The sequence below is a fragment of the Amblyomma maculatum genome, chromosome 2, assembly GCF_055883805.1.
Source record: "Amblyomma maculatum isolate TAMU_Amacu chromosome 2, ASM5588380v1, whole genome shotgun sequence".
NCBI lineage: Eukaryota > Metazoa > Arthropoda > Arachnida > Ixodida > Ixodidae > Amblyomma > Amblyomma maculatum.
Genome location: NC_139345.1, coordinates 75,066,630 through 75,088,398, shown reverse-complemented (window position 1 = coordinate 75,088,398; position 21,769 = coordinate 75,066,630). Strand labels below are relative to the sequence as shown.

At 45.7% G+C, this 21,769-nt stretch overlaps 1 protein-coding gene across 1 annotated transcript in view; it reads left to right on the top strand.

Annotated features, from left to right (window-relative positions):
• Nckx30C (solute carrier family 24 member Nckx30C) overlaps nucleotides 1–21,769 on the top strand; it is a gene marked incomplete at its 5' end in the record, with an annotated part of 131,833 nt that overhangs the window by 75,992 nt on the left and 34,072 nt on the right. Inside the window, one exon of the mRNA XM_084592022.1 lies at nucleotides 5,575–5,808. Coding sequence (XP_084448148.1) covers nucleotides 5,575–5,808 — 234 coding nt within the window. The remainder of the gene's footprint in view (nucleotides 1–5,574; nucleotides 5,809–21,769) is intronic.

The following is a 21,769-nucleotide window of genomic DNA, read 5'->3' as shown; positions in this document are numbered from 1 at the left end:
GCATGAGTATTTCATTTAATTTGTTAGCACCTCAAAGTATTCATTCAGGGGACTGGATTAGAAGGGGAGGTAGAGTGGATTTCGGTGCTCGTAATACTTTCAAAGGGTCATCTAAAGGAGTCGGCATGATGTTCGACAGCGTTGCGCAAATCATTCAAGTCTTTTGAGGTGCGAACGAAGAATGATGACAAAAGAGTATTTGTTTAGGCAAGGGAGGAGGGGGGGGGGGGGGGGGGGGGTAAACGGTAATCTCGCAATCCGTGCGATAGGAGATGTGGTAGCAGGGCTAGTACCAAAGCTTAGGAGGAGATTATAGTAAATATTGTAAAAATACTCTTAAAACGTTGCGACAAACTAGTGAGCTTGTGAAGCGAGCATTACGTTTTAGTTCAGTGTCTCATTGTTTTGAGGATAACAGTTACTTTACTGAGTGTCTCAAATAACATTCGCATTTTCCAGTTTTAGCCGAAATAAAAGTTAAAAAGGCTAGAAATTTCACTGATTAAAGTGCACGCAAGGCGCAGGGCTCGCCGAAAATAACCGAGTACACGATTAGCTTTATTAGTAACCTGCGTTACATGATTTGACGAATTAAGATCGCTAGGCAGATGAAGGCCTAAATATTTATTGGGACAGCAGTGATATCCAAGTTCGGGATTGAGTATCTTGAGGAGCTCCTCTTATTTATTATTTATTTTTAGCCGTTTATTTTTGGATGGCAGGAACATGCCTGTGAATGGTATATTCTTTGTGAAACACCAAACGCAACTGAATTCACTGAAGTGGATGACTCAAATTTCGTCACCAATGAAGACGACCTTGATTTCGTTGTGATGTGTGCAAACATGCATTTTCGATTATTGCGAACGATGAACATTGTGATGCATACGGCAGTCTCTCCGAAAAATTAAAAAGAAGCGCACCTCCTGTTAATTTGCTTCGTCGCTACTCCTTCCATGGCTTTAACGACGGCTTGTCTTGTACAAGCTCAAGAAAGCAAACCTGAAATTATATAGAGTAGATGTGCGTAATTCTTAATGCATGCCGCGGCGTCGCCATTCAGGAATCTATAACCTCAAGCACGTGAGAAGAACCTGCTTTCTTCTAAAGTTGACTTAAGTGATCGTGTAAATTACGCGTTCAAAGCCTCCAGCCCCAAGAGACACAAAGGCGCAGTTGCTATTTGCTTAATAGGTAAAGGCGTAAGTGCGCACTCTAAATACAGGCGCAACAAAAAATAACAATGTTTTAAGGAGAGCTCAACCACTCCATGTTTTGGGTAGAACATGAACAGCAGTTCTAAGGTAGGTATCCATAGAGTTCCTTACACTAACTAGAGGGAAAGCTGAGGGCGCTGCACTTCAGCCACCATGGGCGCGCTAAGAATCATGGGCCGGTGTGCTACTTGTTGCGGGACAGTCGGTTTTTCTCGGGTACGTGGAGTGGCGTTACTGCGATGTTTCTTTTTCGTCATCATCATCATTTGAAGGTGCGTACATAGACCGCGAAAGCCATAGTAGCGAAGGCGCATAAGCAGACGTCGCCAATAAATGGTTTTTCTTTCTTGAAATGCCACTAAAAACTTCCTTAAGTGATTGCACAACCATAAATATTTTTATAACGTTTTTTTATTTCAAATTTTGCCTATTAAGTGCGAAATATTGGTATTTGTGCTGCTCAAAACTAAGCCAATAGGAGAAAGAGCCATCGCTTATATTGGATAAATCTCACACTGGTATTCTGTTTCTCTCTCTTTTTGTAATTTATAGTGACAATATTCAATCTTAGGACATTATTTACGGTAGAACAACGTTTATCTTCGCATTAGTTTTGGTCAAAAGTTGTAGTTCTGCACTCGGTAGCTCACCGGCCCATGATGCTTTGAGCGCCCATGGTGGCTGAACTGGCCGTCTGGAAACTCCATGTAAACGCCCATAGACGGCAGCACAGCTTTCCCTCTAGGTAAGAGTAAGAAACTCTATGTAGGTATCAGACCAAGAAATAGACGTTTTATTCTATTTTTGCTAAAGATGCCGGGATGGGCACCCACAAATAAACACCTCAACTGTTTTGCGTCAACAACTAGATTTTATTACCACAGTGTGCTAAATTACTTAATATCGCTAGAAGTGTAGCGCGTTGTGAAAACAGGCCCGATGTAAGCTATAGTCGGGGACAACTTTTTGTGGCAATGAAGCCAAAGCTATGTAGGCGGGGCTTTCCTAACTGTGTTGCTACGCTATGTAGTTTCGAGCACTTGAATCCAATGTTTGTTCAGATTTAACATTTTCCTTGGCTATCACTAAGCAGCAGCATGTTCCTTTCCGTCACTGATGGTTTATGAAGATAAAGCCGCGACTAATCAACACCGCGCATGACGTACGCGGTCAAGAACAGAAACCAGTTACGAACGCGTTACGAACGCGTTACGAATGCGCGTCTGTCAAAACAGACGCGCTTTACTAACGCGCGCAGAAATGGGTGGAGAAAAGCGGCAGACGCATCCCACCCGGCCCCACGTACACTGCTTGCGCTTTGCGAGGTTGTCGACAGGTCGCGCAGCCATTGACGTGAACGCTGCGGATTAAGCTCCCGCTGTACTGGATAGTACTGTAGTAAAAGCCTGATTAAATAATAAGGTGAACAGTATAGCAGTATAGTATAATATTCCACAGCATCACCTGTGAAATTTCTAGATGCACTATATTCTTGTGCGGAGCGAGCTGGCTCGTTTCGGCTCCGTAGCTTCCACCACATTGCCACAGAAAGTTGTCCTCGAGTATAGACATGGGCTGGACTTCAAAAGTCTTTCTTTTTTTCTTTTTTCAAACGCGGAACTTCTCAGTCTATGTCAGTACGTTTGTTATTGCTAAATACAAATAAACAAGAAAGAAGAGGGCAAGAACCACATAGCAATGTTCAGGGTATTGCAAGTCGCACTATATGCATATGCAGGTAATTTAACCTTATGCGGTTCAATAACTCTAAATGAGTAACTCCGTCGTCGTCACGAGTATGTATCAAGGGTGTCAAAAATGAAAACGCAGTCAATTTTCACAAAAGTCTGTACAGTGTACTTTACATTTCGTTAGAGAGTTTTAGCCGAACCGGAGCGCCACTCGGCCAATACAATAGCACGTTGCTTTGCTACCGGGGAGCCACCTTGCAGGTCGTATTTTGAGATACGGCCATAACTGCCGCACTTATTTAGTACGCAACGGCTCTAAAACATTTAATTTACCCGTTCGTTGGCTCTCTAATCAGAGCTGTACTTTTTCGTATGGAATGAAGCGTTTGCCGTGAAAAGAGGGGGACGATAAAATACAAGTGCACCACCTAGGCATCGGAATTAACTATACAGTTTACTGCTTCTTAAGTTTGTTTCGCATACAGTCACTGGAATGCACTCTCTTTACTTCACACTTTGATGCTGTGACTTAGCCCTTACGCCATCTTGGTTCCAAACTACAGTAGTTTACTTTCCGAAGCTGCGTATGCGCTAAAGGATGACGGCTTTAGTGCTGTAAGGCAATAATAAAAAAAGAAAGAACTTTTCACAACAAATGTATGTATTGGATACTCTGGAAACCATTTTCATACTCTAGCAATGTTGGCCATAGATCCCTCAGCTGTCCGAGAGTATAGAAACGAAGTGACAGCAACTAGCTAGACGCTGCCCTGCATGGACTTGGCTGTTACGTGGTGTTCGTTTACCCTTTCCTTAGCACATTCATTATTCATAAGGAATCTCTGCTCGAAATGTGTGTAGTTAGGACTGTTGATCATCAAGAATCCATGACAACTGCTGAGACTTATTTTGCAGTGCAAGACTGTTTTTTTTTTTTTTCTTGGCTTCTACCTCAGTTACTACCATAGCTTAGAGCACGAAAGTAATTGATATGTGCAAGATCTGAATCAACGTGTTGAATACACTTGTGGTTATTGCCAGTTATTTTGATAATCTTTATTTTAACTATCTGCGCATGCTCGAATTTTGTTTTCATTATCTGGACTTACTTTTTGTTTATATTTTACGTTTAAGTATATACATGTGTCGTTCTTTATTGAACTATAGTTTTTAGGGACAAATTACCGTTTATTTGGGTCGCCCTATGCCTAGTTGCTTTGTTTGTGAGCTTAATGAACGGCGAGCCATGGATGAGCAATTGGCATCACATGTGCTTGCATAAGCAAATAAGTTAAACTCGATCCCATTAAATAACTTAACTCTCGATAGGCAAAAAAGACTTACTAAAGCTTCTTTCAGGCGCCTATATAATATCACATTTTTGACCGACTGCAGCAACTGAACAAAAAAATTCTTCCACAGTAATTTAGGAGCAGGAACTGGTCAAACAACAAACCGGTAAATATTTCCTCACAAAGTAAAGAAAGCAAACAAACTATGACGCATGGTAACCGACTGGCAATGCTCCATACTCAGCCTGTCATGCCAATTAGCGGCCAAGAACCAGGCTTATTGGCCGTTAACTGCAACACGAAATGCACTAAATTTTCCCTTCTTTTCCTTCACGCACACAAAAAAGTAAAATAAAAAGCCAGGGCCAAGAACAGGGGGCCATTCGAGTAGTAAATGACCCTTAGATGCCCGAAAAAAAGGATATGCGGCTTGACAGACGAGCTAAATGCGATTAGCGCAGAGGTACCGAGTGTAAAGCTAGCTAAGCGTACAATAGTATGCCACTGTCTTATTCCTTGCTTCCTTGGTTCACAAGAAAAGCGTTACCCCCGTGAAGCAAGCATTGGTGACAAGCAGGTCATAATTATTAGCGGATTAGGAAGGAGGCGCTGGATGACTCTAGTTCTTTATCCATGACGCTCGGTCAGACGGTCAGTACACAAAACACAGCTATAAGTTCAAATAAATAAACACTTTTGATGCAGTGCATTTGTGGAAATGGCAGAATGTACAAACAGAAGCAGATAATTCCCAAAGCTTAGGAAGCAGTCCGACCTTCGTCAGTATTAATAATTTGGGAGTGAAAATATTTTCCCGAAATGTTCGCTCTTCAGAAAGGGGAACCTTGGCCAGAATGTTAAGAATAAACTTCTGCATTTTCCCGTAACCGCTGCCACACACACACACACACACAAATTTCAGTTAGTTCTCTATTCCACAGATATACCAAGTCACCACAATTCTCTTTTTTCGTTTTTTGCTTTTAATACTTGGTTGCTTTTAAGTGCAAATTTATAGCACGCATTTCATTTTAATCTCTCGGAAGATAGTTCAACAAAATCAGTATTGTCTGTGAGCTGACTATTCTTATGCATTTATATCACTGTGTGTTCTTGTTCTGAATTGCGCGATCCCCCTCTCCTCATCCCTTCACCTATCCTCTCTCTTCTTTCCTCAAAACAAAACTGCCAACCATTTATATTTACAACCGAAACACCTCTCCAACACCATCGGAACTGGAACTTCACCCAAACGAACCAATCGGAACCTGCTCTGCTAAAAAATACACAAATCACACATATTGGATACAACGAATATGCGTAACGAACGTATTCGACACAACGAACGTAAAACAATCCAAAACGCAAAACAAGGCGGTGAAGAGGAAGCAGTCGGCGGCGTCGGAGCTTCGCGCCTTGCGGCGGATGCAGTCGGTGGTGCTGGAGGGTCCCGCGGCGGCGGCGGTCGAGGCCGGCCAGGCGGCGCCGCCGCCCGCAGTAGCCCCCGAGGAAGGGCCCTTTGAACCGCCGGCGCCGGACAGCGCGCTAGAGCCAGACAACGAAGCCGAGGACGACGACAGTGTGTATCAGCCCCCGTCCCCCCCACCGGTAGGTCACGACCCGGCAGCCCCGATCCTCTCCCCCACTAACAACCTGCGAAACCGACCCCTCCTTCGTTTGGAAATGACGCGAGCCAGGTTTGAACAGTGTGAGACATTTGCTAAAAACAGCTCTTGTTATGTCGCTAAATACCCGCGGCATAACGTGAGACAGGGGTCCAAGCCCGGCGCTCGGAGTGTGCTGTAGGAGCTTCTTGCACATGCCCGTCGGTGTTTCAAACCAGCAGAAGTATGCGAATGTTCCAAAATTTTGACTACCGAATCGAATGTCCTCCTGTTTGATTTGCCGAACGAATCAAATGTTGCATATGCAGAATTATTCGAAACAGGTCAAATATGTTCTGAAGTTTATTGAACAGTTTGCGAATAATCGGCATGAATTTAGAACAAAAGCGCTGCCGGCAGCAAAGATATGCGTGATGCCAGTTTTGGGGAAAACATTAACTGTACCTCTGCGTCCGCAGACATATTCACCTCGTATTGTTGGCAGATAAAGAAGCCTGCACGCCTTTCCATATTAACTATCATTATTTTCCAGGCGATTGGTAAGTGTTACAGGGCAGAAAAAAAAAATTTCCCCTGAAAACTCACGACCTGTAAACTTTTGCGCCAACAGTACGTATATTTGTTCTTGCTTATTCGATGGCTGTTACAAAAAATTCCAAGAGCCCTGTTGAATCTAAAATGCGAAAGCCTGAGCGTTGCTGCTGCACAGGGTGCATCACGTTTGTTCTCATTATCAACTAAATGCACCATCATTATCATAGCTGCTGTCATCATTGTCATTATCACTAATTGCAGCATCATTGTCATCGCTACTATTATCCTCACGGCAGACAAGCAGAAGAATGGTATGCTTTTCACAATCCCGGGCTTGGATCAGTTGGTTAAAGCGCACGGCTGGGGTTCCGAGGGATGGAGGCGAGACTCCCGGTGAAGACAGGATTTTTATTTTTTTGATGGCATCATCATGACGTCACTTGATTGACAGCTATAATGTGACCGGACGGAGGCCGACAGTATGAGCCATTAAAGGCACTCGCCTCAAAAGAGAGCCCACTCCAACACTGAGCAGTATGATTCTGCTATCGGTGTACGCGTGAAGGAGGGCTCAACGCCCTGCGCTGTTCACTCCTGCCGCAGCGTTCGGGTAGCTCGTACACAGTCACCAAGACTGAGTGTCGCTGAAGTAAAACTTGTTGCTGGGCTAGTTGGTTCATGATCGCACGGGAGAAAAGTAAGCGCAAAAAAAAGACAGTTGCCAGTAGCGCGTTGTCCTGTCCTGTCTCCTATCTCGTGTTTGTCATTTTTTGCGCTTACTTTTGTCCCTCAAGACTGAGTGTCGCTCTAGGCTTCTGGAAGGTTTAGAAAACCCTGCCCTTATGTACCTAGTATTGGAAACCATGGCTCATGCTGAACTCTTTCCCACTTATCTAGTGAGATATGGAGCTAGCATTAAGATGTGATCCTTAGTATCATAAGATATATTTGCCCTCGTATGTCATGGTGATAAGTGATTGAAAATCTTGACTTAGTGTTGCGTATCCCTTAGAAAAAGATCAGAGCGAACCTTAAAGTGCATATCTATGTACGTACCTCTTTAAGACACAGCATTATAACACATCTTCGCCTAGCACTTCTCAGTTTCGTGCGATTATTCCTTCTGTGCGAATATTGGCAGAAGTAGCGAATTAATCGTAAAAACTTTCGATCCATGCTCGGTTTGATAACGAAGGTGCACTATTCTCATTCTACCTGGTCTTGAAAAAGTAATTTTCGTACGCCGATAATTTCCAACGCTTTCTAGGGTGGACGCGACTCCGATTGGGTTTTTCTGGTGGCGTACATTGCCGTGACAAGCTAACCCGTCGTGCCGCGTTTTCGCTTAACGTGTGTATCCGTCTCTAAAGAGATATCTGCAGCCTCGAGCCTGCTTTGTTCATTTTTTCTCGTTTTATTCGCTAATGCATCGAGTAGTGAAGCACAAGCTTGCAAACTAATAGTCGATGCGAGGACAGGAAAAAAAAAAAAGAAAAACAGGAGGGCAGCTCAGGGAAGGAGTCATTATCAAAAGTCGCTTACTATTAACTCAAAGAACGCCATTCTTAATATGACACATAAGTGGGTCACAAAAACGCTTTCTATAAGCACGTGAACATTAGAGCCCCCATGTTGAGAAATCCTTTCCGTTCGCATATTAAAGCCAAAAGTGCATCAGCGTAGTAAATAATAGCATACTCATCCTTGAGCTGCAATCGATCCTGCTGCTTCGCAAACAAGCCTGTTTCACTGTTGCAATCCTCTCGTATCTCCCGAGCGCAAAATTGCCAGCCTGTCGCTCTGAATTTTGGGAACCTTCGTTTGATTCGACAACGGCCGGAAATTTGGACATGCGAGCCCTAGTTCAAACGCTTCGTCGGTTTCGTGCGACGCCTCTAATAAGCGAGCCGCAGAATAGTGCCGCGCGACGACCATGCAGCAAGGCACGTGGAATGGCGGAAAATTTTACCCGTTGCGGCAGGCTAACAAAGGACATTAACGAACTCACTTCGTCCACAGAAAGCATTGCCACTATATGAGAGCCTACATTTCCCTCCGCGCCAATCACAAGGTTTGCCTACGAATTTATTTTCTCCAGTCACTGAACATGTATTCGCTCACTAGTTTTTTTTTTTCTCTTCTTTCTCTGTTTCTTTGCCTTTACCGGCTTGTTCTCATTCTTGATTCGGTTTCAAATACTTCTCCCACCTGCATCGCAAAAAAAAAAAAAAAAGAAAGAAATCCGCCGGCACGCTTGTGTGATTCTGACGCCTGGTGAACGATACTAAAGGCGAGGAAAGCGGTGGATGTTTTGCCTGTACCATCGATATATGACGAGCTAGCAACGCCTCCAGTACGCAATTTTACACTTTTTGCAAGCTCATTTGTATTCCAAGCTCATTTGAATACCTGACAGGCTGCTTTAGATGCGGCCGTTCCATCATAATGCTTGCAACTCAAGCTTGAAGCTTCAGTATGTTTGTTTTTCATGATAAGTTGCCTATTGCACTGGAGGGGGGAAGGGGAGAGGCTAGGGATTTGTACAGGTTGTACACTGCTGCCTGTTCTGAAAGGGAAAAAATAATGTACTTAGTACAAACAATTCCAGCGAGAAACAGCACGCCTTTGTGTATATCGACCATGCTTCAGGATGGAAACGTCTTTGTTCATCACGACCGCTTTCAGAATTCGTCCCTCTGTGCGGCGCACCGCGGAAACTGTTTGCACAAAGACCTTGCACGGGGGATAATCAGTGTCTTCAGTCATTAAGCATTTGCATTACGCTCTCCCCGAATACGCGACTCCGTGTGCATAGCAAATTATCTCCCGTCCCATGTTATTGTGAACTTATTGTTACTGCAGAATGGAGCAGACCCGATTAACATGATAGCCCTCCTCCTTACGTCTTCCATTTATTTGTGTTCCTTCCAGAGTAAGGTTCTGACGATCTAAGGAACTGTGCTATTCTGCACTTTCGTTTCTGTCGTTCAAGTTATTTACATTTCTTTATTATTCATAAAAGAAAGCAGGAGTTTTTATGTGCCCATTAGCTTTTACTTCACGTTTGACAGCGATGGCTGCGGGTGCTTTTTGTTCGTAATATCCTTATCATTCTTCGTGGTTTGATTTCGTAACGTTGGAAGCAATTGTGGCTAGTGTTCAACTTTGCAAGGATGAAGTATATTTGTTAATCTGAAGTAAAACACACGGTATCTGGAACGTCTCACAAGTGTTTCCAGAGCGATGAAACAAAACGCAGATGCTTCTGTTAAAAATGTCACGATCTGAAACTATCGTCCCATCGTTCCTTGATGTCCTCTTTTGCGCAAGTGAAAGGTAGCCAGCTGCTGATAGTGAAAACACCGCTTACGCTAAATCCCGTGAAAATTAAGTAGCAGTACGCTGACAGTCTAGCATTTGGGAAGAAGCACGCTGAATTCATTCAGTCATTCATGCTTCATAACGTCCTCATACAAATTGATGAACATTAGCAGCCGGCGACATGTATGTGCTGCCTCAATTCTTTCTCTCTTCAAGCTATAGGCTTGCATCTATCATTGTGTTTCCGCCTTATTGTGGGCTTCTGTTCGCTAGCTGTGATCAAGAAAAAAAAAAAGCTGCTCAGTGTTTGAGCGCATCATCCGTGAAAAAGCCCCCACATGCCAGAAAGAGTTACGTCGATTCTTTTTAGTTCTGGCAGCAAGATTCTCCTAGAAAGAGGAATCGCATGTTGTTTCTGAAGAATAGCTGGTTCAGTACGTTACAGGAGTTTATATTCAGCGCAGAACAGGAGAAATAAAAGATCTGTTATTCTTTTAATTCACTTTTTTTTTTCCGGCTGTTTCATGCCGTTTACGATGAAGTTGTCATTTCAATTAAAGTCAGCTGTGAGGGTAGGGTGCGAGAGTTTCTGCTGTTCAAGCGTAATTTGAAGCCGAGCTCTAACTGACTAAGAAAATTGCTGCAACGATTTCTGCCCGTGTCAACGAAAGAGGAACTTCACTTTTCAAACCACTGCTCTGAATTCGATTCGGCGTTGAACATCTTGGTCAAGCGATTTCAGGGCGGGTATAGTATGACGATTCCATTATTATGATGTTCTATATTCCTTTTCTTCCTTCTGTTGAGCTGCCTAAAGCGACGCCACTATTGAAAATAATTTTACGCCGAGATCTGAAAGCGACAAAACTAGATAGGTTGCCCGAACATCGCTCATTTGCCTGCAGATTTTGCCATTACGGCCGTGTTGCGCACCCTGGCTCACTAAACCATCAGATATTTAACTTTACTCAAACGTGAAAGTGACAGTTATAATTGTACGCTCGGTTCGAGCTGCTCAATGTGTATTTAATGCGCGACAGAAAGAAAAAAAAAAAGAAAAGAATTGGCCCATTCTGTATATTTCTTTCTGTTTTGTTAAAACCTGTAAAGGGAAATGATGCACGTCTACAATAAGCGCAGATGGGCAGTGGCATTTTGAGGAATTGACAATCACGAGGCGGCGGGCGGCTGGATCTTCAAAGCTACGCGTAGAACAAAAGAATCAGAGGAGAGGACGGCGCGAGAATGGTCGCCTCGCTATTGCGCGCGCGGATAGGGATCGTGGTAGAGAACGGCTGGTGACGAATCAGGAGGCCTCCACGAAAGCGGTGGAGAGAGCCAAAGCGAGCCGCTGGCAGGATGATGCATGCGCTGTCGCGAGCAGGCGTTCCCACCCGCATTCCTCATGCCTCTCCATCTGCAATCCCCGGGACCACCCATCGCTCTTCCACGACTGCGCACTGCGCTGGAGGATACCCGCACGCCTTTTGTGGTAGCCGCGACCTTCCTCTGAAATTTATTTAACGCTGTTCGTTACTACAGGCTCACTGCATACAGTGGAAATGTTGCCTCGCGTGAGCTCCATGTCCCCTGTGCCGACGCAAGTGACATGTAGGCTGTGGTTCTAAGCATTGGGTGCTTGCCGAGACCTATTTGGGGAGCCTTTCCAGTCCTTTTTCGTACGAGGCGTTTGGCAAACCTTTCCTTTTGTTTTCTGGTAATTATTGTTAACGAGCATAATTTATTCACGTTGTGTACTTGATGCGTATGGGGCAACAATGCGCGGACGACATGAAAGCGTGCTACCGAAATGAGTTGCGGCACATGTGCATGACGCTGTGGTCATCTACGCTGTACTCTTAGCGCTGATAATTGAGCGTCAACCTTGAGGAAGCTAGCAGAGCTCAGAAGGAGTTCGTCCCTTAGCGTAGTACCTTGACCCAAAAATTGGTCAAGCTGACTTTTACGAAACAGACTGGCATGCCACCCCCCCCCCCCCCCCCCCGTTTTTTTTTAATTCTACTTTTATTCGCATACAAATGCACACTTAAATGGGCGAAACTCGAAGTGGGCACACGCGCCTGTCTTATCAGTGTGACCTGTGCCCTGTACACGAACTGCGAGTCACATAAGGAAGAGTAAAATAGAAATCCGAACAAGCGTTTTGTCCATCTGGCGAACCTGACAACGCTATGAGAACAGCAAACCGAAAAACATTCTGAAGGCTGTGAGAAATGAATGAATGGATGACAAGCATAAGTGAGACATACGCCATTTTTGGCCATTTATTTATTGCACTTTGTTGTGTATATTTCCCGCAGAGGAAGAGCGTTCAAAATAATTGACGCTTTGCTTCCAGCCACGTGGAGTACTACAATCCTCGAGGCTTTGCTTGAGAAAAAAGAAGGTGCCCGAAGGAGAACGGGAGGCTTAGAAAGAAGAAAATAAAATTAAGGAAGGAAGAACAGAGGAAAAAGGAGTGGGCAGCGTGGCAGGGAGTAGGAGGCGCACAGGGCTTCACTTGGTATTTTTATTTTTTTTTAGAAGACCTGACAGTTTAAATTACGCCTGCTCAGATCAATTCTGGCGCGTTCCCGGCGTAGGCTGGGAAAATGGGAAACAACGAGGGATATAAAAGGGCTAGGAAAGCTACAGCGAACCAACGAAGCGTTTCCAGCTCTGCCTAGCAGTGGGGAGGTTGCCGCCGCCATCGCCAAAGCGTAGGTAATTTAAACGCGCAGTACGCTACCATTTGTCAGACGCCAACTTTTCGATTTTGGGGGTTGCGAGCGGCGCGCTCTGCAGAGCTTTCTTGGAACGATGACTTCTGTGTGCGAGGTGGCTTCCCTGAATGGGGATGCCTGCGCGTCACTCGTGCGCTTTCACGTGGGAGGCCTAGAACGAAAGCTGAACGAGCAGCTACTCGCGAGTTTGCTTCGGCACCAGTATTTGCATGCAATCTCTCGAATTGGACTGAAGCAGTCGAAGTAGACCAGCAGAAGTAGACCGGCACGCGGCGAAGTTTGAAGAAAGAAATTTGATTTCGCTGATGTTCAACGAGTTGCCTTTGCAAGCGTGATGGACAATTGCCGGGGCCTGTGCACAATAACGCGAAAATACGAGTGAAAATGGAGATGTTTTAGTGCGCCAAGAACAAGGAAGAGAAATCTGCATACACTCAGAGAGAGGGAGCTGAACATCAGTCGGTGAGAAAAGGCTGAGACGGTGAGGACGTTCATGGCCACTCACCCGACCTTATAGTGCTTCGCGAACGAGGTACAAGTATGCTACGAAGCAGGAAACTAGCTACAAGCAGTGCTCTAGCAGTCTGATAAAAGTGGCATGGAGTTGAAGCAGCGTACCCCTTTTGAGGAAGTACGCAAGCGCACGTTTGTCCAGGGCTTTGGAAGTGGTATCAGAGGCATCGAGCAAGGAACCTACAGATACTGGTCACTTAACATGTCGTACCACAATCATCTGTAGAGAAACGCAAAGATTCTTTAAGGGCTGTGATTTTTATCATTGCGCAACGTTTATTATCGGTTTGTTATCCGTCGCTAAGCCAAAATAATCGCGAATCTGCGCAGTGACGATTCATTAAACATGCGACGAGGGAAAGTGTTGGCACAGAAGACCTCGCATGCATGACCTAGAAGCTCTACCCATGCGCTTTATTTTTTTTTTTTTTTTTGTAAACGGGAAGTTGCTTATGAATGCAATGTATTGTCACATGTCGTAAGACTGAATTGTAATAATCAATAAATCGTACGATCACTTCCTTCGGGACGCTTGCAGCTTTCCGTTATTTCTTATCAAAAGTGCACTTTTTTGTGTGTGACAGACTTAACTACTCACTTAAAGCACATGGAATAGTAGTATATGGCAACGTTACACAGTTTCCACATAATCCAAAACGATGTCCAAGAACGCTGGACTTTCACGTCATCGCAACTATAAAATTAACCTCCAAATATGTCACAGTGTAAGTGGCGTTACCGGAGTGACACACTGTATCCTAGAGGCATTGAAAGAAACCCTTAACAGCATCCTAGTTTATGTTAAAGATGCATTAGCGGAATCGACATAGCCATTTTTGTGTTCCTTCCCTTAAAGCACTTATCTGTTATAATTTTTATCTCGACCACTTAAATGGCAAGGTATCTGACTACTTCTAGAAATAAAAGTTGCTGACGTCGAGTAAACGAAAATACGATTTATTTTTCTGTTACTTGTACCAATAGGAAGAGAACAGCAGCCCTTCCCCGTTCGATGCCGACATCCGGCGTCTTGGGCAACTTCTAAAGCATGCAAGGGCAGGGTCGATGCGACGACGCGTGGTTCCGGCCGCAGAGAAGAATACCCCCGTTTCTTCGCTGCGCCGATCAGCTCTCTAACTAAAGGTTGCGAAACTTCATTTTTTTAAAGCGAAACAATAAAACGGAGGCGGGGGCGTGGATGTTGATGAATCGCAATGTAAAGCACTAAGGCAACGGTGAAACGAGCCGCCAGTCAAGCGGCTGTATCACTTGACGTTTCGTAAAATGCTCTCGCAACCCACGCGTTTAGGAAATTCACTGCCATTCAGGAGCCGACGGCATGACGCCAATAAAGTTTTATTGACTGTTCGCTGCCCTCGTTGTTCGAGCTAAAAGCAGAGGAGGAACTTATTTCGCTCCCTCTCTTTCTCTTGTGACATCGATTACTCGAAAATGAAAAAAAAGACAAGGGCTGTCTCCGTTAAATGTTAGCAACATTTTCACTCACACATCTTTCGTCGCCTCATGCGCGTGTTTAATGAGTAAGTGAAAACACAGCGTCGTAATTGTCTCTGACGAGCGCGGCGCGTCGTGATGCTGGAAGAAAACGGAAGAAGCCTCCGAACGCTTGCATACGTAATGCCGCATCTGTATAACACCGCTGATTGCACGTACACCTTAAGACAAACACGGGGAAGCGTTCATTATCTTCTTGTTTTCCTTCTCTCCACGCCATTGTCCAATTCCTAAGCCAAGGTCTGAGCGCTGTGAACAATAGTCAGGCAAGGAATTTCCGTCTTTTGTTGGCCAACGGGACATTATTACACGCCCGCCCTCGCTTTTATGAGCGACATTCGACGCGCGTGCTTTTGTCACCTCATGCCCGTTGCGCAGCCGGCCTCTTTGCAGCCCTTTACTTCGCACCCTATATGGGTGCTTGTGTGTGTCCGTGAGAGGGTGTGCGCAAGCTTTCTATCCACGTTCGTTTTCTTTTTCTGCACTCTTTTGTAACCTGACCACGCAACGATTCTTTGTACTGCGCCGCGTTTGCACATGTCGACGCGCGTGCATGTTTTGCGGCGACGTCGCAGCATCGGGAGACATGTCGATCCCCTGGCGACGAGATCCGTTATGAACCGGCAGCTGCCGTGGACAGCTGACGCAAGCCGAGCGCAATTCACTCGTGCTGCAAAGGCAGCGCCGACGACGGTGGCGCTGTCTCCGGTTGTCTGCCCCTGGCAACCAAACTGCCCTCCTTCATCGGTGAAAGCGCGCAGCATAGGAGAGAGAGAAAGAGAGAACTTTTTGTCCAACGGAGTGACTATCCCGCTCTTCGGGGGTTAGACCCGGAAAGTGGGACAGTCGCCTTAGTTGTAGGAGGCAGAATAGGAGAAGCTGTAATGCTGGCCTCAGTGGTTCGAGGCCAAATTCACGAATTCACAAAATTTACGAAGAAAATGAACTTCACTAACCATACCGGTAGCATTTTGTTAGCTGTAGACGAAATAGTCAAGGTGCCGGTCGATCAGAGTTAGTTATTAAGAAAGAAAAGCTTAGTAAGGGATCCCTAAATGGACCGGTGACAAATCTGCGGCTTTCATGACGCTGAACTTCTGAGAGAGGCCAAATATATGGTTGGTTGGTTTGGTTGGTTTGTGGGGTTTAACGTCCCAAAGCAACTCAGGCTATGAGAGACGCCGTAGTGGAGGACTCCGGAAATTTCGACCACCTGGTCGAAATTTCCGCCTGGGGTTCTTTAAAAACCACCTGGGGTTCTTTAACGTGCACTGACAACGCACAGCACACGGGCGCCTTGCTTTTCGCCTCCATCGAAAAGCTGCCGCCGAGGCCGGGATTCGATCCCGCGTCCTTGGGAACATAGTCGAGCGCCGTAACCACTGCGCCACCCCGGCGGGGTCCAAATATATGCTATGTCGTTCTTTCTGTATCTTGTTCAACGTAGTTTTCCCTTTTCATTTTTGCAACCTTTATTCCTTCCTCCCAAATGCTCTGCTTCAGTGCTGCTGTTCTTACACTAGCGCCTTCACGTGTCCATCAACCCATTTCTCTCTCCGTAGATGTACAAAAAAAAAATGCACTCGAGAAGGACAGGCGGAGCAGGGCGGTAATGCAAACTTATTGGTTTTCCATATTTTACATAACATTTTTTTTCTATAGCTGTCTCATATTTTTATTTGTTTTTTCCCTTTGCTCTCGCCTCGTGTTTCGGCGCAGAGTAGTGACGTCATCTTGCTGTTCTATTCCTCTGCCATAATGCGCCGTCGTTTCTCTGTAAGCAAACAGGAACCGAACGCTCGCGTCAGATCAGATTTCGGTCGTTAAGCGCTCGCTCTTTCTGGGTTGCGTACTGTCTACGTGCTCAAGAGAACTGAAAGCGAGGTGACACGCAGTGGAGCAAGGAAGAGCTCTCAAGACCTGCGTGTTTCATCACACTTCTCGTCCCGTCTCGCTCAGATGTACGCACGTGAGCGTTCTTTCTTTTTCTTGTTTTTTTTTTTTTTTTTTTCCTGCATCGCTCGGGTCTCCACAGCGCCCTTCGACCGATTTATAATTCTTTTTTTTTTGTTACTGATATAATGAGCTCTGCATTGTTCTGGTATTATGTCAGCGCTCAGCGGGCAAAAAATATTCTTGTTAAGAGAGAGAGAGAGAGTAATTTAATGAGCAGAAAGGTGGAGAGGTCGGCCGGTGGTAAATAGACCCTGGTCTGCTGCTACACACTGGGGAAAGGGGTAAGAGAAAGTTAAAGAAGAGTTAAAGATGTTGATAAAGTTGTAAATGTTGTTAAGGATGTTGTTAAATATTTTGCAGCAGCTTGACTGCTGCTTCGCATTATTAACTTGCATGACGGTAAGGAGCAGGGCTAGTGAAAACATGGCAACTGTAAGGACAAAAGTGTAAGGAAACAGAGGTGGAGAGCTGACCGACGCGGTGAGCCACAGATGCATTCTCTGCTGCTGTGTTACTTTTCAGTGTGCAAGGCTGATGTCACGCCTAGTCAAAAGAGACCATAGCCATCACCCGGGGACTGACGTTAGCCTAGCATCTACAACAAAAATAATCGTCGCGAATCGCACAACACTAAGTGTACGTTCATAGGAGGAGTTCCAAGACGCACGTCAAGAAATTTGCAAATATGGACTGGCACCCACTACAACACCTGACCAGCACCCAACATACATTGAGTAGGTCCCTGGTTTTTCCTGAAAACGCAGAAGTGGACATCATATCTGAAGAGATTAGAGACTCAAGCTGCGGACTTGAGAACAAGTACCTGGGTGGGCAATCTCTCCCGTGGCATTGGTTTACACAAGTAGCTTTAATGCGGATTTACATTTTCTCCCTTCTTTGTCTGCACAATTTGATCCCCTATCCTTCCATCGGTCCAAAACCAGGGAAATCTCGAGCAAAAAACGGAAGCGGTACTATATAGATTTGAGTGGCATTCGAATCCATGCCTCTTAGAGTCAGCACGGCCAATGGTAAAATCGGTTGGTTGGTTGGTTGGTTGGTTCATAGGAAGGGAAAGGCGCAGTATCTGTCACACTTGCTCTGTGGACACCTGAACCGCGCCGTAAGGGAAGGGATGAAGGTGGGGGTGAAAGTGGATAGAGAGAAAGGGGGCCGTAGTGGAGGGCTACGGAGTAATTTCGACCACCTGGGGATCTTTAACGTGCGCTGACATCGCACAGCACACGGACGCCGCATCGTTTCGCCTCCATCGAAACGCAGCCGCCGAGGCCGGGATTCGATCCCGGGAACTCCGGCACAGTAGTCGGGCGTCTTACCACTGCACCACCCCGGCGGGGCAGAAGCTGAGGCCTTTTGCACCGATGCGAGGTAGGCCGTCATTGCACCCGCCACCGCTTAGGTGGTGGACGACGGCTGTTGCGGCACGCGTCTCTCTCTCCCTCTTCTTTTTCTGTCTTCTCTACTTTCTCTCTTCTGTCCGCACGAGGCAGCAGAGGTGGCTCAGCTACAGAGTCAGTAGCAGGCCCGTGCATTTTCATTTTCTTTTTCCTACAGCCACAACAACAACAGTACACGCCGCTGCTGCTTTCATTTTGAAAGAAAAGTGTAGAAGAATGTGAAATGTGTATTTGCTTGCATACTTTTAGCTCATGATGTGTGCCAGATGAACCACAACAGCGTTGTAAGAAAATCGCGCTAATTTAATAGACAGCGATGCACAAGCATAAAAGCAAAAATTTATATAAAAACACCGTGAAGGGAGATAAACTTGATTCGCTTAGTGTTTCAATCGTTTTTTAGGGTTTAATGTCTCAGGGCGACCAAGGCTATGAGGTACGCCGTAGTGGAGGGCTTCGGAATTTTAGAGTACCTGAGGATTTTCTTCAACTTGCGTTGACATCGCACAGCACACGGACGCTTTGTTTTTCGGCCCCAACAAAAAGCGGCCGCCGCGGCCGGGATGCGATCCTGCATCCTTGGGATTAGCAGTTAAGTGCCTTAAGCGGGGCGGTTCATTTATGAATAGGAAATATCCTAACGAGTTGACCAAAGAGAGACTATTTAGCATATTGCAGCCTTTTATTCTCTTGAAACGCGCAGATTGCCTTTGTTTGTGATGTATTGTCTGTTGCGTTTGAGCACGCCTTCGAAGGTTTAAACACCCCGTAGTACCTATAATAAAATAGGATATACGAGAAAGTATATATATATATATATATATATATATATTATATATATATATATATATATATATACAGACAGACACCCGGGTCGTACCTGAGAGTGCAACTCGAGCCTGTCGATCGTGATCCAACGAACCGAGACAGGCGTACCTTGCGGTGGTTGCCCACTCTCTCTCAAAGGAACCCTCTGGTCACTGCGAGAGAGAGATCACAGCACGCCCTTGCGTGCTTGCGGCGCGCACTCCGTGACAGGTCCGCCAGCTAAATCTATCCAAGGTCTTAAAAAAAACGGCGAGTCCGGGCACAGTGAAACCATTTCAGAGCTTTTAAGAGTCACATAAGCTAATCTGCAGTTCTTTTTGTTCGCCAAGGTTAATTAATTATTAAATACTAACTAGCTATTTGTAATTATTGCCTTGAGGGAAAACGTGTCTATACTCCCCACCTCGAAAAACGGCTAGCTATTTTGTTTCTATCATGCCACGTTGTTGTTGTTGTTGTGGCTGTAGGAAGAAAGAAAAGAAAATGCACGGGCCTGCTACTGGCTCTGTAGCTGAGCCACCTCCGCTGCCTCGTGCAGACAGAAGAGAAAATAGATAAGAAAGAAAAGGAAGAGGGAAAGAAAGACGCGCGCCGCAACGACAGCCGTCGTCCACCACCAGCGGTGGCGTGTGCAATGACGGCCTAGAACAGATAAAAATTCGGTGCCAGGCTAGCCCCCGCCGCAAGCGGTGGTGACCCACCTGTACCAGCCCCATCAGGGGAGACAACTCTTATCATGCCACGGCTTACGCAGCTCTATATATAGGCATTCAAAAATGCTGTCACGTGACCGGCTGTTATTTTTAATTATTTTTCATCGGAGAGAGCACTGGATAGAAAATCGGATTTTGCTATCTCGTAGGCGTCTTGGCTCTTAACAGTGGCACCGCAGTCATGAGAAAGTTGCTTTTTTATTATTGCGCATTTATCTTTTTACGCATATGCTAGGTTGTTGGAGACAACGTATAACTGACCGTTTTTAGAGATTCCGGTAATTATTGCGTGTGAAATGGGGTAAGGGGAGGGGGGAGGTGGCACTTTGTCGGAAGTTTACGGTATACATATTATCAGGACGTCCATGCACACGTGGTGGCGTCCATAAATGAACCTCGGGCATTACACTAGTTACGGCATCAAACTGTATGCGTCGCCCCCCTGCCCGCAAAGCTCGAATCGCGGTCGCCTCGGCGCAACGGTCGATACGCATCAGCATAAACAACGTCGTTGGTGAGCAAACAAGCCCGCGCGGAGTGACTTTCCTGGTAGCCGCGTCCGAGGACAGCGTGCTTCGAGCCTCGTCAGTCCAGTTGCGGTCATCGCCATGCGCTCGAACCACATAGGAAAAAAAAATACTTTGAACGAATGAGCATATCAGAGCAGTGGGTACAGCCGCTATACCGACCTGCATCGTAAACAAATCTGGTTGCCTGTTTTGCTGCGCCGTCGGCGTGGCAGAATCACTGTTTGCGGTCGAGGCTCTTTCCCCATCACAGTGGATGAATAGGATATAAGTTGTGGGCTCTACAGCCCCCTCGTATAAGCTAAGGCGTAGTAGGGTCTCGCCCTTGACCGCGTTTTTTGACGTACGTGTATGTTTAGCTGCCAATTTAGAGAGAGAGAGAGAGAGAGACGGCCGTAACAAGTAATCGTTAAATACGTTCATCATCAAATGTCGATACTTATTATGCTGTATTATAGACACCATTGTGTCTATATCGACGGTGAATTGAATCTCCAGATAAAGAACAAAGAGGACAAAATGAAAGAGAGATAAATAAACATAGCTATAATTCATGTGCGTTCTCTATTGTCGCTATAAATGCGTTCGCGCTGAGAAAGTGTTATTTAGTGCTTCCGTGAAAATTTTACTGCCTATATGAACTCATATTGATAGCACCGTTTAACGATGGCTCCGCGGCCTCCTTCTCTCTCTCTCTCTCTCTCTATAGATAGATATATATATATATATATATATATATATATATATATATATATATTGTAAGGGTGTGTTTATTCAGTCAACCCAGATGAATCCAGCCGCACAGGATTAACTCGCAGCGGAGCGTCAGGCGTAGCGAATCACCAGGACAGCGACCAACTTCATCGTTCTCTAGTGCGCGCGCCAGCACGCGATGCATGCCAGCAGTGGTTATGATGACGAAGATTACCACACTACACTATATTTATATATATATATATATATATATATATATATATATATATATATATATATATATATATATATATATATATATATATATATATATATATATATATATATATATATTGTGAGCCCTCCACGGATCTTCTTTCATTTGTACATACCATGATCTTCTTCTTCCTCTTGCACATACCATCATCATTGTCCCGCGGCGCTGGCTCCGGCACGCGCTTAGGTTCTGTCCATCGGATTAAAACGCCAGACACGGCATCCGTTGCCTTGCCGTCTCGACCTTGCCGTCTCGACGGGGCCTTCTTCCACAAGTGGTGGAGGTAAGACTTGATCCCCTTGCCGTTTTGTGCCCTGCCTCTCGCTGGAGCTGCGTTCCGGTCGCTGCTTACCCCCTGCCACCATCGTTATGTCTACCGAGAGTACCCACGAATCGGCAGGACCCTCTACCTCGGCTGCACCACCCCCTCCGACTGTGCCCACACGACAACGCGACCCGCCGCTGTTCGCTGGTCGTCGCGATGAAGACGTCGATGACTGGCTGGACACCTATGAACGATGCAGTAACTACAACCGGTGGGACGATGCTCTAAAATTTCTGAATGTTTCTTTCTACCTCATTGAGGTCGCCAGAACCTGGTTTATTAACCGCGAACCCCACACCACTAACTGGACCACATTCAAGCAGCAGTTCCGCCAATATTTCGCGGACCCAGCAGTTCGGACTGAGGTCGTGAAGAACAAGCTCGCCTCTCGCCTCCAAGGTCCCGATGAGTCGTACGCGTCTTACATAGAGGCCATACTTGCACTTTGCCGGCGTATTAGTCCCACCATGCCGGAACCTGAACGCGTACACCACATCTTGAAAGGAATTAATTCTGTGGCTTATAATACCCTGATTGCCCAGAATCCTTCTACTGTTGACGCCATTATTGCGACCTGCCA